Source organism: Brassica napus, chromosome C2, assembly GCF_020379485.1.
Source record: "Brassica napus cultivar Da-Ae chromosome C2, Da-Ae, whole genome shotgun sequence".
NCBI lineage: Eukaryota > Viridiplantae > Streptophyta > Magnoliopsida > Brassicales > Brassicaceae > Brassica > Brassica napus.
Genome location: NC_063445.1, coordinates 51,790,050 through 51,811,219, shown reverse-complemented (window position 1 = coordinate 51,811,219; position 21,170 = coordinate 51,790,050). Strand labels below are relative to the sequence as shown.

At 33.6% G+C, this 21,170-nt stretch overlaps 2 protein-coding genes and 1 pseudogene across 2 annotated transcripts; all 3 read right to left on the bottom strand.

Moving 5' to 3' along the window:
• Window positions 1–7,979: 7,979 nt before the first annotated feature.
• On the bottom strand, window positions 7,980–9,879 carry LOC106421596 (annotated as a pseudogene).
• Window positions 9,880–17,829: 7,950 nt separating this feature from the next.
• LOC106414239 (uncharacterized acetyltransferase At3g50280-like) lies at window positions 17,830–18,309 on the bottom strand. The gene has a single exon (XM_013854924.1). The coding sequence runs from the start codon at window positions 18,307–18,309 to the stop codon at window positions 17,830–17,832; it is 480 nt and encodes a 159-aa protein (XP_013710378.1).
• A 1,607-nt stretch (window positions 18,310–19,916) lies between these two features.
• Window positions 19,917–20,495, bottom strand: LOC106424550 (60S acidic ribosomal protein P2-3). Its single transcript, XM_013865316.3, has one exon. It carries the CDS (start codon window positions 20,430–20,432, stop codon window positions 20,091–20,093), a length of 342 nt encoding a protein of 113 aa, XP_013720770.1. The 5' UTR covers window positions 20,433–20,495; the 3' UTR covers window positions 19,917–20,090.
• Between the last annotated feature and the right edge of the window lie 675 nt (window positions 20,496–21,170).

Here is a 21,170-nt window from a genome sequence, read left to right as displayed (position 1 = left end):
GATTCTGAGTGTAAGTCTAACCAAATGTTGATGATAAAAAATGGTTTTCTCCTCTCTTGCGTCATTTATTCTTTAGATATCAGAAATGCAAGGATATACTAGATTAATCAAGTAAGACTATGTGAGAGTATGTTGATAACTTTCTTTACTCGTTTCAAGATTCTTTAATAGTAGCATTAATCAGCAACTAATAATTGAGTTAATTATAAAAAGAACAAGACGAAAGGGTAGACTTTTTGGTTTTGGGGAAGATGGTTATTATGCATGCTGACTTTACATCTAGAAGAATAAAAGCTTTTGTGACACATGGAGTCATTTGAGGTGCTCAGCAGCTAATGGATAAACGGTAGGCAACTAACTTGTTGAAGTTACAGGTGGTTGTCTTTTTTGACTCTTTGAGTTCAGACCAATGAAATTATAATCCTCTTTAATTGTTTTTATTCTTTCTAATAAGCCCAAAAAAAAAGAAACGAAAGATTGTTTTTAAGAGTGAACGTAGAGTCACGGGAGAAGATGGTGAGATACGCGGCAAAGAACACACAACCAAAGACAAGGTCAAGGACCGATGGTGAGAATGCAGGGCTACGGCCGCCTATAGAAAAATATATCTTTGCACGTATGAAGAATTTTAATAAATATAAAAAGAAAATCTAACATTTATAAATCTAATGTACTATATAGCATAATGTTGGATTCGAATCTAAGAAGGATGATGATATAAATATCTTCAGTGAAAACTAACTAACTAAAAGACCAGGTGGAAAGTGATGATACCAACAATGGTGCGAGGAAAGGTGTTACTACAACTAAGATGGATTTCGATTACTCATTTTTAGCATGGTTAGGTTAGCTCCAGCCTCCAGGTAATGAACTCTTTACCCCATTTGAATAAAGGTAACTTATCCAAAGTTAGAGTGCGGTAGACGAGCTATTTCTCCACGAGAACTATTGTATAGCACTAAGTGTCTCCCAAACTATGACCTCGTTCTATTTGTCTCCGATTTTAAAGTTTCAGTTTTATTTCCCCACAAATGCTGGTTTTGTCAAACCAAATTCAAAAATTTTAAATCTCAATAGTAACCGAACAAACCGAAACTGTACCAAACATAGAACCAAGTAAACCATATCTAAACCAAAACATACCAAATCACTTCATCTCTTTCCTTCCTCACGAGTCACAACAAATCCAGAATCATCAACTCTTTTTCTCTGTCCATCGAATCTCTTATTCTCTCACAATCAAACAAGAGATTTAATGATCTGGTTTTTTTTTTGCACCACTCAGAGATAGAATTCACGTCATCACCTTCATATCATTCTCTTCTTCTTTTTTCCATGTCACAGTCAGTAACCTATAGCATAGAATTCTATCACAAGGGTTCAACAACTAGATAAACAATTCAAGCTAAAGTAGAAACTTTTAACCAATTCCATCGATTGTAATCAAAGATAAAATAATTATGAGCCTTATGCTTATCGTTCTTTGGGGCAAAACTCAGATTGGAATCGTCTTATCAAAGTCAAAACCCTTTATCAAATCGATTCCATTTATCACCACTTTCGTTTCCCAATTTCGAATTTACAAGCATAACGAAATCATTCAATAAAACAGAGCAGGAAATTGAACCTTGAAGAGAGAAACCTGATAGCCACGGGAAAGAGATTTCTACTCTCTACAATTACAGTTTCGTTTCGTCAAACCCTTTAAAAAAGAATTACAGTTTCGCTATGGTGTTCTTGTCCGTCGAAGCTTTAATGGTTGATTGGTGGATCAAGGTTAACGTTAACGTGAGAAAGGGAGAGAAATTGGGTCAACGTTGAAACAATAAACCAATTTGGTTAATTATTAGTTTAAAATGATTTATGGTTTACTTCAAAACAGTAAACCAATTTAAATCATGTGCTATGGGCTTTTTTATTTTAAACTTTATATATGTGGAGATATAAATGTGAAACTTTAATATTGCGGGGAACTAGAACTTAAACTTTTCATTCATGGATAAATAGAACGAGATCATAGTTTGAGAGACATCTGATGCTATACAATAGTTCTCGTGGGAAAATAGACCGTCGACCCGTTAGAGTGGTTGCAAAAGAAAAATAGAATGGAGATGAACTCTTTAAACCATTTGAATAAAGGTAACTTATCCAAAGTTAGAGTGGTCTTTAATGCAAAATAAAAATAGAATGGAGATGCGGGGTATCGATCTCCGTACCTCTCGCATGCTAAGCGAGCGCTCTACCATCTAAGCTACATCCCCATTTTGCTTGTTTTTATTATTTTCTTGTAACTTTCTCTTGCTAACACTTCATCTTGACGTCAGTTTGAGTTGGCTTGGCTAGTATTTCATCTTACTAGAATAAAAAACTTAAAGAGAACCAATAAATGGAAAGCCTTTCAAAAACCCCAACACAATGTCTTCTTGGTGTAGTATTGTATTTTTGGTGCTAATTAGCTAGGACTTAAAATACATCCTGATGCTACATACTTTTAGCACCAAGGTGGCCTTAAAAAGGTTTTGTTACCGAGATACACAGTAGCAGCAAGCAAAAGTTTGTGGTCTTGGACATCAAACTCTCCATATTATTGAACCATTCTTCAAGAAATGCATGCATCAGTCATTACCCCCTGCATAATTTCATAAAAAGACAATCTCTTCAATTATATATTGAAACATTCTTCAAGAAGTGCTTACACTCATTGTCACAATTCCATGACTGAACCAACATCCACAAAAAACTGGAAACGTTATGTTGACCTCATTGTCTTAACTAATTTTCCTGATTTTTCATGGCTCACGGTACTCTTGGTAAGTTCTCAATGAAAAGAAAACTAAACTTGTAAAGACGAAGGGATCAAAATTCAAGACAATAAGCACATCATTGTGTTGTTGGAAGGGAGATGCAACCCAAGGGGATATAGTTTTGCGTTTAAAGGGTTTTACTCAGACCTGTCTCTTCTTCAAACTTCTGTTTCAGCTCCTCTAGTCCCATTCCCTTGAAGCAGAAATGCTCTTTCTTTGCTAATTCGTCTACTTTCTCAACTCTATATTACAGTTATCAAGTCTCAAGAATACACACAATATAACTCTCAATAAGAAATTCTTCTTATTAATCACTTGAGGAAAATATGCTCAAAACCTCAAACCACAAAGCTCATAAAAACTCACACGAAGCCAACACACACACGCATTGCTTATATATAAAACTCTTTAATCCTAAACTCATTAGGACTTATATTATTTTGGATAACTTCAAATCTAACTCGATTTGGATAACTTGTTACTCAAGTTACTTTCAAGTTTATCTCCAACATTCTCCTCTTTAAATTTGAATGCAACTTGAGTGACATCTTGAACCCCTATTAGCTCTCTCATCTCTTTATACTTAAGCTTCCCAAGTGCTTTTGTCAAAATATCAGCCTTTTGTTTATCTCCCGGTACATGCTGAACTTCAATCAAATCATTCTCAACACACTCACGGATGAAGTGGTATCGCCGATGTATATGTTTGTTGCGCCCATGAAATACTGGGTTCTTAGTAAGAGCCAGAGCCGACTTGTTGTCGACCAGAAGTACCACCCTTTCACGCGTTGCTCCAGTGATCTCTTCATACAAGTCTTGAAGCCAAATTGCTTGCTTTGCTGCCTCTGTTGCAGCCATGAATTCAGCTTCGCAAGAGGATAATACCATTGTCTCCTGTTTTTGGGAACACCATGTTATCGGACTGTCTTCGAGATAGAACACATGACCTGCAGTGCTACGGCCATCATCTTCTTCTACAACATGGGAGCTGTCGCTATAACCTTTAAGCTCGGCATTGCTCCCACGCGTGAAGACCAATCCATACATCAAGGTTCCTTGCAGATACCTAAGAATTTGCTTTAGTGTTGCATATATCGACTTAATACACCAACAGAGTATGAGAGATCCGGTCGTGTGTGGAGTAAGTATCTAAGGCATCCAATACGTCTTCTGTACTCCTTCTCATCGATGGTTCTCTCGTCGTTCCCCTTAGAGAGTCGCAGGCCAGGGTCCATTGGTGCATGGACTGCATTGCAGTCATCCATCTTGGTCTCACTCAATATCTTCCTCGCATATCTTTCCTGGTTCAGAGTGATTCCAAACTCGTTTTGACAGACCTCAATGCCGAGATAGTATGTTAGTTTTCCCAAGTCGCTCATCTCGAACTTGCTTGACATTCTCCTCTTGAAATCTTGTATCGCTTCCATGCTAGTACCAGTGACTAGAAGGTCATCCACATACACGGCTACAAGCATGAGTTGAGTCTTGTCTTGACTCCGATACAAAGCAGGTTCTTTAGAACACTTTATAAAACCGATTTGCTCGAGAACTTGGTTTAGTTTCTCATTCCACGCTCTTGGTGCTTGTTTCAGACCATAGAGTGCTTTGTTCAACTTATACATCTTATCCTCCTTTCCTTTAACCACATACCCTTCAGGCTGAGAAACATAAACTACCTCCTTGAGATCACCATGCAGAAAAGCAGTCTTCACATCCAAGTGATGTACTTGCCATCCTTTGGACGCTTCTAATGCTAGGATGAAACGAATGGTCTCAATACGAGCCACAGGAGCGAACACTTCCTCATAATCAATACCATGTCTCTGTATATATCCCTTCGCTACCAGTCTAGCTTTGAGCTTGTTAATACTTCCATCAGAGTTTCTCTTCACCTTAAACACCCACTTTAAACCTATCGCCTTAGCACCACTAGGAAGATCCACAAGATCCCATGTCTTATTCTTCTCAATTGAAGTGATCTCATCATCACAAGCATCTCTCCAAACTTTCCCTTCTCTTTCTTCAATGTAACTCCATGGCTCATCGTTTAATAACATCAAGAGCTCTTCACCGTCGAGCTCTGCTAACAATATATAATCCTCTAAGATAACATGATCCGGTTCATCCTCATCAGCATCAACAGCAATGGTGTTGTCCAAGTTACTCGCATTAGTTTCCTCTAACGTATTATGTCCAATGCTCTCAACTTTAACTTCCTCGTTCATCCCTCTGTTTCCAAACTCGCCCAATGATACTTTAAACATTCCTGAATTATAATCTAGTTCTTTCTCCATAGACTTCCAACTTCAACCTTGATTTTCGTCGAATATGACGCCTCTGCTTACCACAATTTTACGGTTTGTAGGATCATAAAGTCTATAGGCCTTAGATCCAGGCTCAGTACCAAGATGCACCAGCTTCCGTGTTCTATCATCCAGTTTCCTGAGGTGACTGTGGTCTATCTTTGCATAACTTATGCATCCAAACACACGTATATGTTCTACACTGGGCTTCTTCTTCTTAAAGACATGATACGGCGTTTTATCCAACACTCTTGTGGCTACCCGATTTATAAGATATGTGGAGTGCCTCACCGCCTCCCCCCCACAAGAAGTTTGGAATGGACATATGCTTTAGAATGCTTCTGGTCATTCCCATAAGTGTTCTGTTTCTCCTCTCGGCAACTCTGTTTTGTTGAGGGGAGTAAGGAGCGGTAAGGTGTTTGTATATTCCTGTAGTTTCACAAAACTCTCGGAACTCGTTTGAACAGAACTCGCCACCACGATCTGTTCTCAGCGTTTTGATCTTTGCTCCTGTTTCCCTTTCAACAATTTCCTTAAACTTCTTGAATTTATCAAACGCTTCTGCCTTGTCTTTGAGAATTATAGACCACATATAACGTGAGTGATCATCTATAAGCATGAAGATGTACCTGTTTTTCGCCGGCGTGGAGGGGGTAATAGGTCCGCAGAGATCCACATGGATAAGCTCTAGAACATGGCTTGCTCGGTATGATGTTGCCTTAGGGAAAGTGTGTCTTGCTTGCTTCCCAAGTAAGCAAGAGGAACATGTTTCCTTCTCGATTTCTATGTTAGGTATCCCAGCGACAATCTCCTTTTTGATCATAGACTTCATTGACTCTCTCCCAATGTGACCTAACCTTGCATGCCATTTATCTCCTTCACTAGTCGCCATCGATTGGAGACACTTTGGATTAGCACCTTCCATGAGAACCTTGTATAATCTGTTCTTTGATCTCTTGGCTCTCGTGATCAACCTTCCGTCTTTATCATGTAAGGTGAGATAGTCTCCTCGCATCCGTATATCACAGCCTGACTCTGTGGCCTAGCCGAGACTGATGATGTTGCTCCTTAGGTCAGGTATGTAGTACACATCAGCTAGAACTCTCTTCTCTCCATCTCCACTAATGAACAGAACGGAACCCTTTCCCTTGATGTCGATGCGTGAGTCATCGCCAAAACGTACCTTTCCTATGATCATCTCGTTGATGGTGTGGAAATAATCCCTATTTCCAGTCATGTGGTTGCTTGCTCCATTGTCTAAATACCATGTATTCTCTCCCGCCACATTCGTCTCGAAGTCTTGAGGATTCATGTTCCTTTCGTTTAAGAGTATGACTTCGTGCATCATTAGATCTTCAGCTTCTTGTGTATCTTCATCTTTAGCTTCACGTGTTTCTTGTAGCTTTAGTAGACGATCGGGACAGTTCATGGCGAAGTGACCGTTCTTATCGCACCTAAAGCATGTTATCCTTGAAAGATCACCACCGTAGTTGTAAGTTGACCGCCCACGACCTCTTCCTCTGTTATAAAACCGTCCTCCTCTGCCTCGTCCTCTGTAGCCATTGTTATCACGGTTGTTGTTGGTGTTGTCACGATTGTGTTGTTGAGCGTCATTATTTGCATACATCAGTTTTGTTTGATCATCTTGTTCTTCTTCTTCCTCTGCTATACGTTCCTCGAAAGCCTTTAAACGTCCAATAATATCTTCGAATGTTGTGGTTTTTAGGTCAAGTACTTGTTCTAAGGACGCCACAATGTGAATTTACTTCTTTCTCGGAAGACTTTTAAGGAATTTTTTGACAAGTTTGGTTTCTTCAATAGTTTCACCCAAAGAGGCTGACTTCGAAGAGATTTCTGATAATTTTCCAACAAATTCGTCAATTGTATCTGTTTCTTTTATCTTTAATCGATCAAACTCTGCACTTAGAGTCTGTAGACGAGCTTCTCGAACTCTATCTGCTCTCATATGTCTTGCTTTAATGGCCTCCCAGACTTTCTTTGTAGTATCTAATTCTCCAATCTGTAATATCAGCGCTTCAGGTATTGATTGGAAGTGTAATGCTGTGGCCATGTTATTTTTCTTGCTGTCGTCGGATTCGATTTCAACAACATCCCAGACTTCATGCACCTTCAATAAAACCTTGATCCGCATAGCCCAAACGGTATAGTTGGTTGTATTCAACATGGGACAGCTGATCGAAGAAGGCCCTATGCCTCCTTTAGGTTTCACATACGTCGTGATGTCTCCCATGGTTACGGTTTGATCAGGATCGTTGCTGTATGGCTCTGATACCAAATATAGTTATCATGTCTCAAGAATACACACAATATAACTCTCAATAAGAAACTCTTCTTATTAATCACTTGAGGAAAATATGCTCAAAACCTCAAACCACAAAGCTCATAAAAACTCACACGAAGCCAACACACACACGCATTGCTTATATATAAAACTCTTTAATCCTAAACTCACTAGGACTTATATTATTTTGGATAACTCCAAATCTAACTCGGTATGGATAACTTGTTACTCAAGTTACTTTCAAGTTTATCTCCGGCATATATATATAATAGATTAGCCTCCCATCCACCTTGACTGGTGAACCGAGCAAGCTCTTTCTAGATGCTACTTCTGCATGAACCCTTTACGATTTGAGAAGCAAGTTGTGCTTCTAGATTGTTTGTCTTAATACTGCCTACCATTTTTACACCATTAAGTTCATGACAAGTCGTCTTATGCTTGGATTTGGTTAGTCTGCCATCTTCCTAGAACAAATATGGCAGAGATAACCTGAACCTTTGCTAAGAGAATAAATATAGGTGGTACTTGAAAACATTAGAACAATCAAATAAGATACTTAAGATGGCCTAATACAACAATCAAATATTTACTTAAAGATGGCCTAATACAACAATCAAATATATATACTTAAGAGACGGCCTAATACAACAATCAAATATATACTTAAGATGGCCTAATAGAACAACCAACTATATACTTAAGATGGCCTAATAGAACGACCTTATTCAATCCACACAACACACAAATAAAACAACACACATCAGGCTTCACTTCTTTTCCTTATACCCTTTTAGTTGGTACCATTCTTCTCAGATAGGTCACCATTTTCTTTTGATCCCTCAAACTTTCTTCTCGTCTTCCTCTGTCTTCTTGTTATCTGCCTCCTCTTCTTTATTCTTCTTCCTCTTCTCTTCCTTCTCTGCTTTACTCTTCTCTTCTTCCTCAGCCAACTTCTTTGCCTTCTCCTTCTCCTCCTCCACAGTCTTGACCAAACGCTTGATACAAACATCCGCATCTTCTTCATCAGACTTGGGCATCAAAGTCTCTGCTACATCAGCAGGAGACATGTCTGTTTCCTCAAGCAACCTCTCAATCTCTCCATACAACTCATGTGACTCAATCTCCAAGTAGTTCTTAGCCAAAACCTTGAATGCTTCAAACCTACAATAAGACATTTCAATGTGGTTGTCCATCCTCCCTCTCCTTATCAACGCAGGATCAAGCTTATCCACAAAGTTTGTAGTGAATATAATAATCTTCTCATCACTACAAGCTGACCATAACCCATCAATGGAGTTTAATAGCCCTGACAATGTCACTTTACTCTTTTTCTCATCTTCTTCCTTATCCTTCTTCTCCTTCTTCTTATCCTTCTCCTCCTCACCATCTTCCTCCTTCTTTGTCTTTCTCTGACCCGTAAGATCAAGAGAGCAATCTATATCTTCAATCACAACTATAGACTTACCTTGTGTCTCAAGCAACAGCTTCTTCAGCTCTGAGTTATCCTTCACAGTCGTTAACTCAAGATCATACACATCATAGTCCAAGAAGTTTGCTATTGCAGATATCATAGTGGACTTCCCTGTCCCTGGAGGACCAAACAAGAGGTAACCTCTCTTCCACGCCTTCCCAACCTTCTTGTAATAATCTTTCCCTTTGCTAAACTTCACCAAATCCTTCTTGATCCTCTCTTTCTTCTCAGGATCCATAGCCAAAGTCTCGAACGTCGCGGGATGATGAAAAGGAACATTGCTCCACTTCCCTGACATCCATGGATACCACTCTGAGCTCGAGTTGTTAGTGTAAAGCTTCCTCTCTCTGTTCCTCACACCAATAGCTTTCCCTTCTCTCAAAACATGAGTTATATAAGTGTCTATGATCATCCCTCTGTGTCGTCTGTGGAAAGTGAGTGTAAAGAACCTTCTCTCGTACGAGTTGTTCCGACCGTAGTTAGATTGTGTCTGAGTCACCTTCACGTTGGAGTACCACTTCACCTTCACACCGTTGAACACATCTTCGACTTCCTCGTGGTCGTCCATGCTAAGCACCAACGACTTGCTGTTTTTGGACTCGTTGGCCTTTAGCCTTTGAGCACGAGCTGCGGTATTGGTGGAGAGGTAGTTGCGTATAGCGTCGTAGTTCTCGCTTCTCTTGAGACCTTCGTCTATGTGCTCGGTGAACTTGATGTGGACGTAGAATGAGAGCCATCCGAGGAGTTTGTAGAAGTATATCTCTAGGTGAGATCGGATATGGCGAGGGATGTATTGCGAGTACATCGCCCAAATGAGCATAATACTCGTCACCATCTTGCCCCATATTGCTACGGTTTCAAGCATTTTTTTTTTGGTTTCTTGTGTCACAAGACTCTTTGCTTGTGTTGCAAGAGAGAGTCTTTGTGTTTTTTTTCTCTCTTGAGACTTGTTAAGTGTGTTCTGATTTGGTTTGGTTGCTTCGTTACCGGCGTTTATATAGAACTGTAGAGGTCCGAGGAAGCTGCCATGAAACTAACTTTATAGGGAACTGATAATATATATGCAGAATATTATTATCTTGTGGAAATCGTTACGATAATTTTGTTTCTTAATTATATTTAGTTTACTTTCAGGGTGTATTAACGTCACTAGTCTTTGTTGTTGACGATCTTAACTTTAGGATTAGGTGAAAGGCGCTAGAAAATGGTCTACTGATTATCCTTACGGTTCTATAAAAGCTAGTTAGATACTCCCTCCATTTTTTAATATAAGTCGTTTTAGAATTGTGCATATAGATTAAAAAAACATTAATTTTTTATATTTTCTAAACAAAAACATCATTAATTATTTACCTAACCACAAATCAATCAATAATAAAATAAAAGGTATATTATCATTTGTAAAATAAATGTTAATAAATTTTACATAGAAAACCGAAAACGTCATATAATTTGGAACATAAAAAATTCTCTAAAACGACTTATATTAAAAAAAACTTAGATAGTACTTCCTCTGTTTCATAATAACTGTCATTTTAACCTTTTTTGTTACAGAAAAATGTCACTTTACAAATTATACTTACTTTAAGCTAAAAATTAATTGAAAACTGCATTGATTTTATAAATAATTTTATTTATCTCAAATACTATTGGTCAGAGAAGTAAAATTAATACCAACTTATATACAATTCCGTCATTTTCTTAATATGCGTGAAAATGTAAAAGTGACATTTATATAGAAACAAAGGAAAGTATATTTTTAAGATTTAAAAATTCGATAAAGTATGAGCCAAAGATAATTTTTCTTAAGCCAATCATTATAACTATAATTGTAGTCAACTGTAGTGACTTTAGTACACCTTCGACTACAAGTTTAGATAATAGTTAACAGCTAGGCCGCATTTACGTAATTAAGGTCTTCGTTTCTTTATCTTTAATCTATAAAATTGACAATTAATTTCTCACATAAAAGTAGCTTTTGAAAATTTATTAAGAGACATGGTGGTGACAGGTTTTACACGATAACGGGTTATGTACTCAAAGAATTTTGTTTTTACATTAATTCGTGACCACGTCTAACTCTTTAATCCGATAAATTACCCAAAATAAAAAAAAAAATGCAATTTTTGATGTTTAAAAAAAAATCAATGGGATAAGCTTACTAAGTTACTATAGAGCAGTGATGGGTGGAAAATATCAGTAAAGGAACGTTTGACAAAAAAAACTCTGGATAGTCATAAATAATACTCCCTCCGTTCCTTAATAATAGACTTTCTAGAAAAAACGTTTGTTTCAGAAAGATGTATTTTTTGTGTTTTCTATGAAAAAATTGTAAACTTCAAGAAAATTAATTGTCTTTATTGAATTACTATTGGTTAAAAGTTATTGAAAATTGAAAATTACAGAAAACGATACATTTATTATGGTAGTTTAATGTGTTTTCTTAATATGTGTGAAAATACTAAAAAGTCTATCTTTTAGGAACGGAGGGAGTACAGTTTTACTTTCAATTAAATTTTTTTTTGGTAACACTACTTTCAATCTCCTAGATATTAAAAGAAAACACGTGAGATTAATGTGTTCATGTTTGCCACGTGACAGTCTCACAGCAATTCAAGAATGAATATGCTAACGTGACACATGTAGAGAGCTTCTCAGACCAACTTTACAAATTTATTGTAATGTTCTTTCCTAAATAAACTTTAACAATATCGTTTTTCTAATATAATATTTTATGGGTTTTTTTTGTCAATATACTCACATGCATAGTTCAACGGATTATACAAAGGTTCTACATAGAAATTGAAATACAATTTTCAAGAAACTAATTGACATTTTTTTTCCTTCACAAACCTCTCAAACTCGATTACAGTAACATATCATTGCATACCTCTTTTTTACTAAATAATAGTTGAAATTAGATTTTTTTTTTTAATGTTTCCTTTTACAATCGGATAAATTGTAGAGAAATAATTTGTCTTAATAATTTTCTTTGTCTTTTACTATTATCTAGATTTGATTTGATTTGATTTTGCATGCGTTTAGAAATTATAATATGAAACTATTGGTTCGATATCAAGACTGTCTAAAACTCATATAACATGAACCAAACTAATAATAATAGTTTTTGGTTTATCACCCAAAAAACCAAAAACCTCAAGCATTTTAACCCAACAAACCAAAATAAATATAGATTTAGAATAGTAGTGATATTTTAGGAGATTAAAAATAAAAAAATAACCTAAAACCGAACCGAGATTTAGATTAAAGAGACTTAATGTCTTTTTATCTAAAAATAATGAAATTGATAATCTCATTACTTAGTTAATTATTATGATTAAACATGAAAAAAATACAATCACTCAAAACTCAAAAGTAAGGTCTTGCAAGAGTTTTACTATTTTTAACAAATTACAAAAAACAAAAAAAAAATCGCTTTTGTTCTCCACGAAGTAAAGTGTGTATCAAACAAGTAATAAAATGAGGATATAAGCCTTAGATAGAGTGTCCACTTAGGCGAAAATAATCGGCCAATGAGAAACTATATTTTTGCCATGTCACCAGCTCTATTTGTTTTTACAAAATGATCCTTTAACTTTTTACTTAAACAATTATAACCAAAAATATTTGTTTTGTGAAATATATTATTTATATAAATATAATTATATTTTTTATTTACATAATAGTTTGTAAAGAAATATTTAGTGTAAATAATATCATAATTTTATAAAATACTAAAATCAAACAAGTAATAAAATAAAGATATAAGCCTTAGATAGAGTGTCCACGTAGGCGAAAATAATCGGCCAATGAGAAACAATATTTTTGCCATGTCACCTCCTCTATTTATTTTTACAAAATGATCCTTTAACTCTTTACTTAAACAATTATAACTGAAAATATATTTTTAGTCAAATATATTATTTATATAAATATAATTATATTTTTTATTTACATAACAGTTTGTAAATAAATATTTAGTGTAAATAATATCATAATTTTATAAAATACTAAAATAAATAATAAAAGGAGGATATAAGCCTTAGATAAAGTGTCCACGTAGGCGAAAATAATCGGCCAATTAGAAACTATATTTTTGCTATGTCACCTCCTCTATTTTTTTTTTACAAAATGATCTTTTAACTTTTTACATAAACAATTATAACCTTAGTGAAATATATTATTTATATAAATATAATTATATTTTTAATTTACATAATAGTTTGTAAAGAAATATTTAGTGTAAATAATATCATAATTTTATAAAATACTAAAATCAAACAAGTAATAAAATGAGGATATAAGCCTTAGATAGAGTGTCCACGTAGGCGAAAATAATCGGCCAATGAGAAACTATATTTTTGCCATGTCACCTCCTCTATTTTTTTTTACAAAATGTTCCTTTAACTTTTTACTTACACAATTATAACCAAAAATATTTTTTTAGTGAAATATATTATTTATATAAATATAATTATATTTTTTTATTTACATAATAGTTTGGAAAGAAATATTTAGTGTAAATAATATCATAATTTTATAAAATACTAAAATAAATTGGGTTGGTTTTCAACTTTCACAAATAAAAAGTATTATTTGTAAAGTTAGAAAATAATATATCAAGAATATTATTTTTAAGGAGAGAAAATAGAAAAATACTTCGGAGACAAATTCATTTATATTATGAAGTTCATCTATTTTAGAGAAAAAAAATAGAGGAGTACATTGGAGATGGTCTAAGGCACGGCCGACATAAATGATCGACGTTGAGATTTCAGCTTTTCTGATTCTTACTATTCTAAACATAATTTGAATATTTCATTTGCTTTATAATATAATGGTTTAAAAGTATTTTTTGTTTCACTATATAAATTGTTTTTATATTTCAATGTAACTTTATACTTATTTGATATTGTGTGGCCAATTAAGTTATGTAAATTACTGTGTAATTGATTAAATTTATATATTAAATGACAATTTTCTAAATTAATAACTTTTAAATATTACAGATTTTAATTAAAACTGGAGGATATAAACCTCAGATAGAGTGTCCATGTAGTCGAAAATAATCGGCCAATGAGAAACAATATTTTTGCCATGTCTCCTCCTCTATTTGTTTTTACGAAATGATCCTTTGACTTTTTACTTAAACAATTACAACCGAAAATATTTTTTTTGTGAAATATATTATTTATATAAATATAATTATATTTTTTTATTTACATAATAGTTTGTAAAGAAATATTTAGTGTAAATAATATCATAATTTTATAAAATACTAAAATAAATTGAGCTGGTTTTCAACTTTCACATATAAAAAATATGATTTGTAAATTTAGAAAGAATATTCTTTTTAGGAGAGAAAATATAAAAATACATGAGAGACAAATCCATCTCTATTATGAAATTCCTCTATTTTAGAGAAAAAAATAGAGGAATACATTGGAGATGGTCTAAGGCATGACCGACGTAAATGATCGGCGTTGAGATTTCAGCTTTTCTGATTCTTACTATTCTAATGTTTCAATATAATTTGAATATTCCTTTAATTTTATAATATAATGGTTTAAAAGTATTTTTTGTTTCACTATATAAATTGTTTTTATATTTCAATGTAACTTTATATTTATTGGATATTGTGTAACCAATTACATTATGTAAATTACTGTATAATTGATTAAATTTATATATTAAATGACAGTTTTCTAAAGTAATAACTATTAAATATTGCAGATTTTAATTAAAGCTGATTAAATTTTGAAACAGATAGAGTAATCTATAAACTAACTCTATATAGATATGAGGACAAAATTGTAAAGTGGAAGGAGATAATCAACATCTAATATTATGTTACTCTCAGTATATTAGAAATGGTCGAACCGTAAACCAATTAAAGATGATGTAAGGAAGACATAAATATGTATTTCCAGTTATCACAAATATAGAATCAATTGACAACAACTTAATTATGTCCAGCGTAGGACAACAGAGAAGAGTTTCCATACCTCCTAATATTATAATATCTCACTATATTAGTGGCTAAATTAGTTTTCTCTATCACAAATACTCACTTCATTCTTGGAGTTTAAGTTTTTCTATCTGATGATATTAGTAGTTTGATCCCAAAAAAAGAAACAGTCGAACTGTACATTGTAATTGGAGAAAGAAAACAAACAAAAATTAACCGAAGACTTTTAAGGTATATGAAACAAAAATTAGAAATAGCAATTCTCTGCAATTAAAGAATAAGACAATAAAATTGTAAAAATACAAAATAAAACAAAAAAAATACACAGAAAAAAAATTTAGTAAAATAAAATCATAATATAATTTTCATAATTGATAGTGCTCAGTTACACTAAAAAGTCTAAATTTACAACATACACAGTTTTATTTACATCTTTAAACCTATTATCTAATTAAAATGATTCTAAAAAAAGTGTCAGCATGAAGAGTTAGAAAATATATGATAAAATATAATATATAACGTTAAAAATACATTATCACTGATCACTAAAAAATCATGTTAGTAGTAATAAAAATGAAATGACAACACATCTATTAAAACCGTAAAACGGCACGCAACAAGGTGTTATTAAATATACAAAGTACAAATTAAATATGCTCAACGCAAACACACATAAAAATGAGACATCATATTTGGATAAATTTAAATAAATAATTTTAAATATATTATATTCTTGATAGTTTTAAAATTACTTAAAAAGAAACAAAATTATTAAAAAATTAATATACAAATAAAACTAAAGCAATATTTTGCAGCGTCAAAATAATAAATGAATAAAAAATATATTATGTTAATAAAATAGATTTTAGATTTTAAAGACTTCTAATTCATGTAATATTACAAAATTCAAAATTTATTTATTACAATTAATATTTTACCATTAGATATATTAAAATAATATTCTAGATCGATATCCAATTGTCAGTTTTCAACTATTACACGTAAAAAAATATTATTAAGTACGCTTTTTTTTTTAAATGGGGTTTTATATTTTAAGTAGGTTATTGGAGTACTTTTTATTTTCGTGAATTTATTTGAGATGAGATTCCGATCTTTTAAACTAAGATAATTTATGTTCTATACATAATTATATTTTCTTACATAACTCTAAAATCTCGGACTTGATTCTTCATATTTTATTAGTTAATTGTGTTACATATAATAGAAATACTTACTTCAAACTAAAAATATATAAAAAAATCAAATTTGAAAATTAGTTATATATAATTTAATATACAAAAATTCACATACAGATAAAAATAATAAATGTAACAAATTTAAATATATTATCTGCGTGTGGCGCGGAGAAAGGAGCTAGTTATTGTAGAAGGTGATAATAAACGGCATACATTTTGCTAGATTTTTTTTTGTTTATTTCATTAAATAAAACTTCCAAATTATTCATTGAAATATCGAATACTGAAACTCAAATTTAATTTAAAAAAAAACAACTCAAAAAGTCAAGTTGACATTAAACATATTCAGTTTTTAACTTCATGAAACAATTAAAGAGCTTTCTGCACACATATATATTTTGACACATACCCGAATAATATCTATTATCTTGCCATACAAATTCAAAACGTGATTATGTCACATTTATTTCGATTTCATTAAAACTACACTGCCATATAAATCCAAAATGTAATTAGTATTTTATGGCTTGTTTTACCACTTTTTCTTTTTTTTCAGTTCATTTGTTTTTCTTGAGACTTCTCAGTATATCTTTTTAGTGTTTTTTCTCCTATATATTTGTATTTTCAATAGAAAGAAAGTTATGAATACAAAAATATTTTTGACATCAAATTTTATTGACTTAATTGACGTTCGTAATTTTAAAATTACAATAATATTTAAATTAAGTTTCATAATTATTAAACTACTTTTAAAATAGAAATAGAATTTATTTTATTTATTATTAAATAAATAATTGAAATCATTTATTTTCACGGATACTAACATTAACATCATTTGGAAAATTGATGTATGTATTAATTTCAATTTTCACAATTGATACATATTAACATCATATACAATAACTAATGCAAATAAAATATATTTTTATATCAGTTGTTAATATAATGATGCAAATTATTTGCATCACCACATTCAAAGTAATTTAATTAAGTGATGCAAAACTTTTTACATCATTTATAATTAATGCAAATATACAAATAAGTGATGCTAAACAAGTATTTTTTGTAGTGTATAGTTGTATACACACAAAATAACACAAATTATTGAATTTTATAACACATTTTGATTCTTAAAATATAGTACTAATTTCAATTAATTTATTAAAAAAAATTAAAAGTTAAATATCAAAATTAACTACCATTGTCTAGAGTTTAATATGGTGTTGCTTTCACAATTTCACCTAATATTTAAATTGGCAGGTGGTATATTTCTGATTAATTTATGGTGATGTAGCAGAGGTTCATTTGTTTTAAATAATATATTTTCCATTAAATATTATCGTAAACTTGAGAAACAAGTTTGAACAAAAGCCCTTGGAGGGGTTAGTGTACTAGCTACCACTAGCACTATCAGTGGCGGAGCCACATAGAACAAGGTGGGAGCCATTGAACCCAACAAAAATTTAGTGTAAGTTATTAATCCAAATCTATATGCCTCCACTATAAATATTTTAGTTTAATGTAGAGGCCCCATTCTGACTAAATATCGTCTATGGTTTAAATATAGTGTTGCTTTTGAAGACAAAAGTGCAATTATCACACCGAATATGATTTTTTCTTATTTCTTTAACACACAGATTGCGTAGCAGAAATGTAGAACATAAAAGAAGGAATTACAATCGACTTGGATGAACACATAAGACATGCTGTAAAAATTCAGCATCAGCCAATAATTTATCCAAAACGTGAGACCATAAAGACGTTTGAATCTCCATGCTTCCTGGTTCAGTTCCCGATGAGGATTCCGTCTTTTAACTCCGTTACTTGGAGAGCAAGCAAAGACTCCGTGACACCTTCTAAGCTTTCAACTCCGTTTGCTGGAAAAAACGCGTTCCAGTTATCCCCCGAACGTTCCAAAACATCGCTCACCGACACAGTTTTAGCATCTGCATGCACGAATTTGACACCCGAACCATCGCAGTCTATGTAAAACGACGCCGTTTCGTCGTCTTCGTTGCGGATCTTCACTAGACGTCCAGCGAATGGATAGACGATCTTCAAAGCTGCGGAAAGAGAGGACTTCAGCTGAGAGATCACGTTCACTTTCGGGTCGGGTTTCGGGAAGATAAGAGCTCTTTGTGCGTATTCAGTTCGAAGGAAGATGAGATCCCATGGAGTGAGATGGATCTTAACCCGATCCGATCCATCCTCGTTGCTCTCTGGTCGAACTATGGTCTCAGAGACCACTACAACATCATCTGCCATTTTTTTTTAAAAAAAAACTGATTATACACCAATGGGTGAGTCAGTGTAGTGATCAAGAGGGATGTGCGTATATTTAAATGATTCAATCTCACCAAACGCTTCATATGCCGAGTGTATGTATATATAGATGATTCGATCTCACCTAACAGTTCAAAACTACCACGTGGTCTAACGGTATGGGCCTGATTAGCAGATCCCATTATCTGTTACTCGTCAAATTATTTATTATTCGAGTCGATTTGTTAACTTATCTGAACTTGATGTGGACGTAGAATGAGAGCCATCCGAGGAGTTTTTAGAAGTGCATCTCCAGGTGAGATCGGATATGGCGGGGGGGGGGGGGGGGGGGGGGGTGTATTGCGAGTACATCGCCCAAATGAGCATAATACTCGTCACCATCTTGCCCCATATTGCTACGATTTCAAGCATCTTTTTTCTGGTTTCTTGGGTCTCAAGACTCTTGCCTGTGTCGCACGAAAGAGTCTTTGTGTTTTTTTTTTCTTCTCTTGAGACTTGGCTTTGGTTTTGTTGCTTCATTACCGTCTATTATATACTACTCTAGAGGTCCAAGGAAGCTGCCATGAAACTAACTTTTTTTTTTTTTTTTTTGAGAAAGGGCTTTGCCATGAAACTAACTTTATAGGAAACTGATCATATATATGCAGAATATTATTGAATGTTACGATTATATTTAGTTCAATCATAGCGTATATTACAGTGAATAACGTCACTAGTCTTTTTAGTTTATGATCTTTAACTTTAGGACTAGGTGAAAGGTGGTAAAAAATGGTCTACTGAACCACTTAAACATTTTTAAGATTTTAAAATTGGGTAAAGTATGAGCTAAAGATCATTTTTTTTCTTAAGGAAATCGTTATTTTTATAAAAAAAAATTTGAGAAAAAATTCTATAATTCTAGTTAACTGTAGTACCTTTAATACAAACACCGACTACAAGTTTAGATTTTTTCTTTGTCTGTTTATGAAATAATAGTTAACAGCTAAGCCGCATTGAGGTCTTCGTTTCTTTATCATTAGTTTATGAATTTTATACTAATTTCTTACGTAAAAAGTACCTTTCGAAAAGTTATTTTAAGATAGGATGACATATTTTACACGATGGCGGATTTTCAAATGCCACGATGTCAGTAAAAATTTTCTCATCGCACGCACTATCACGCAATTGGGTTTCGAGAGGCTCATTAGGAACAAAGTCAAAAGCCCAAATACTAGAGCCCATGATATACAGTCTAACAAGAGAGACTCGCAATCGGCAGAAACAAGAGCAGCTCCAAAGAGTCTCTCAATAAAGTGTCAGCTTCAGTTTCACAGTTAGTTTCTGAGTGTATCAATAAAAAAAGTTAACAATGAGGAAGAAACCGATTAGAAGAGTCACATCCATATTTACAAAATGTGTATTTTCAGCGTACCTTTCAAAATCTAAAATTGATGTATCCTAAACAATCAGCTCTTGGTAAGTTTATATTCGTCTCTGCTACACAGCGCCTACACTAACCTTAGCCACAAACAATTATCCCCAAACTACTAAAACCATTTATCAAAGAAACGCATGGTGAAACTGTGGTGTTCAACTTTCAGGCAACAAAATCATAACTGAGTAACATAATTAAGATAGATCATTTAACGATAGATAACAAGTCTTTAATAATCCTTAAAAAGGTATTATCAACAACGATCCATCCATTTTTAAAAAAAAAAAGAAAAAGCGATAAATATTTCAGATAAGATCAGATCCTCCAAGCCTTCTGTCATAAACTAAAATCAATCGAAAAGACTCATCATGCCTTCACCATCGTCCGACTCTTCCTTCTCCTCCTCAACCTTCTTCGTTTCCGCCGCTGGCTCAGCCGCCGAAGGAGCGTCGCCTCCTGCTCCAGCCACCATAGCGACACCTGCACCACCGGACGAGAGCGCCCCCATCTTCTCCCTCCCAGCCGCGATCAGCTCGGCCACGTCGTGATCCTTCACGAGAGAAAAGAGCAGATCTGTCTCCGCCTCGTCGAACTCAGCGCCAACGGAATCGAAGATGTTCTTCAGATCATTTTTGGTCGGCTTCTCGTTTCCGGCGAGCTTCGCGAGTAGGAAAGCAGCGATCACCTTCATCTTTTTTTTTTACTCTAAGAGAATTTTTGACTGCTAGGGTTTGAGAGGGGCATTTTAGAATTGTGTATTTAAAGGGGTTTTGATAGTGCTCTCCCCATAATGAGGAGGAGATTCTAGGGTTTTCCTTCGTACGTACGCTACACGAAAGCGAGCCGAATGTGGGCCTTTACTGGGCCCATATGTTTGCCCATTAATGAGGATAATAATTTTTTTTTTTATGTAAACCATTGTGGTTTAGTAATCTAAATCAGTTTGTGTGTTTTGTTTTGTGCTTACTTTGGCCTGTTCGTTAGTACATCTTTGATAAGACACCTGGGTGTTAGTTCGTTTTTTCATTTTGCATCGAATCATCTGAATGCAACTATGTTCGTTTGCTTTTCATTTTCTAATTTACATCTGCATCCAGGTGAACTTGGTAATAAAAATATTTTTTTTTTTATGTTTTGGCGGAAAATAATATTTTTACGGTTTTGGCGAAAATATTTTTACGGTTTTTAAGGAAAAATGTGTTTTTGACGAAAAAATGCATTTTTGTGGTTTTGGCGGGAAAATGCATTTTTGTGGTTTTGGCGGAAAAATGAGTTTTTGCGCATTTGGCGAAAAATACGTTTTTGCGGTTTTGGAGGAAAATGTGTTTTTGACGAAAAATGTGTTTTTGCGGGTTTGACGAGAAAATACGTTTTTTGCGGTTTTGGCGGGAAAATACGTTTTTTGCGGTTTTGGCGGGAAAATGTGTTT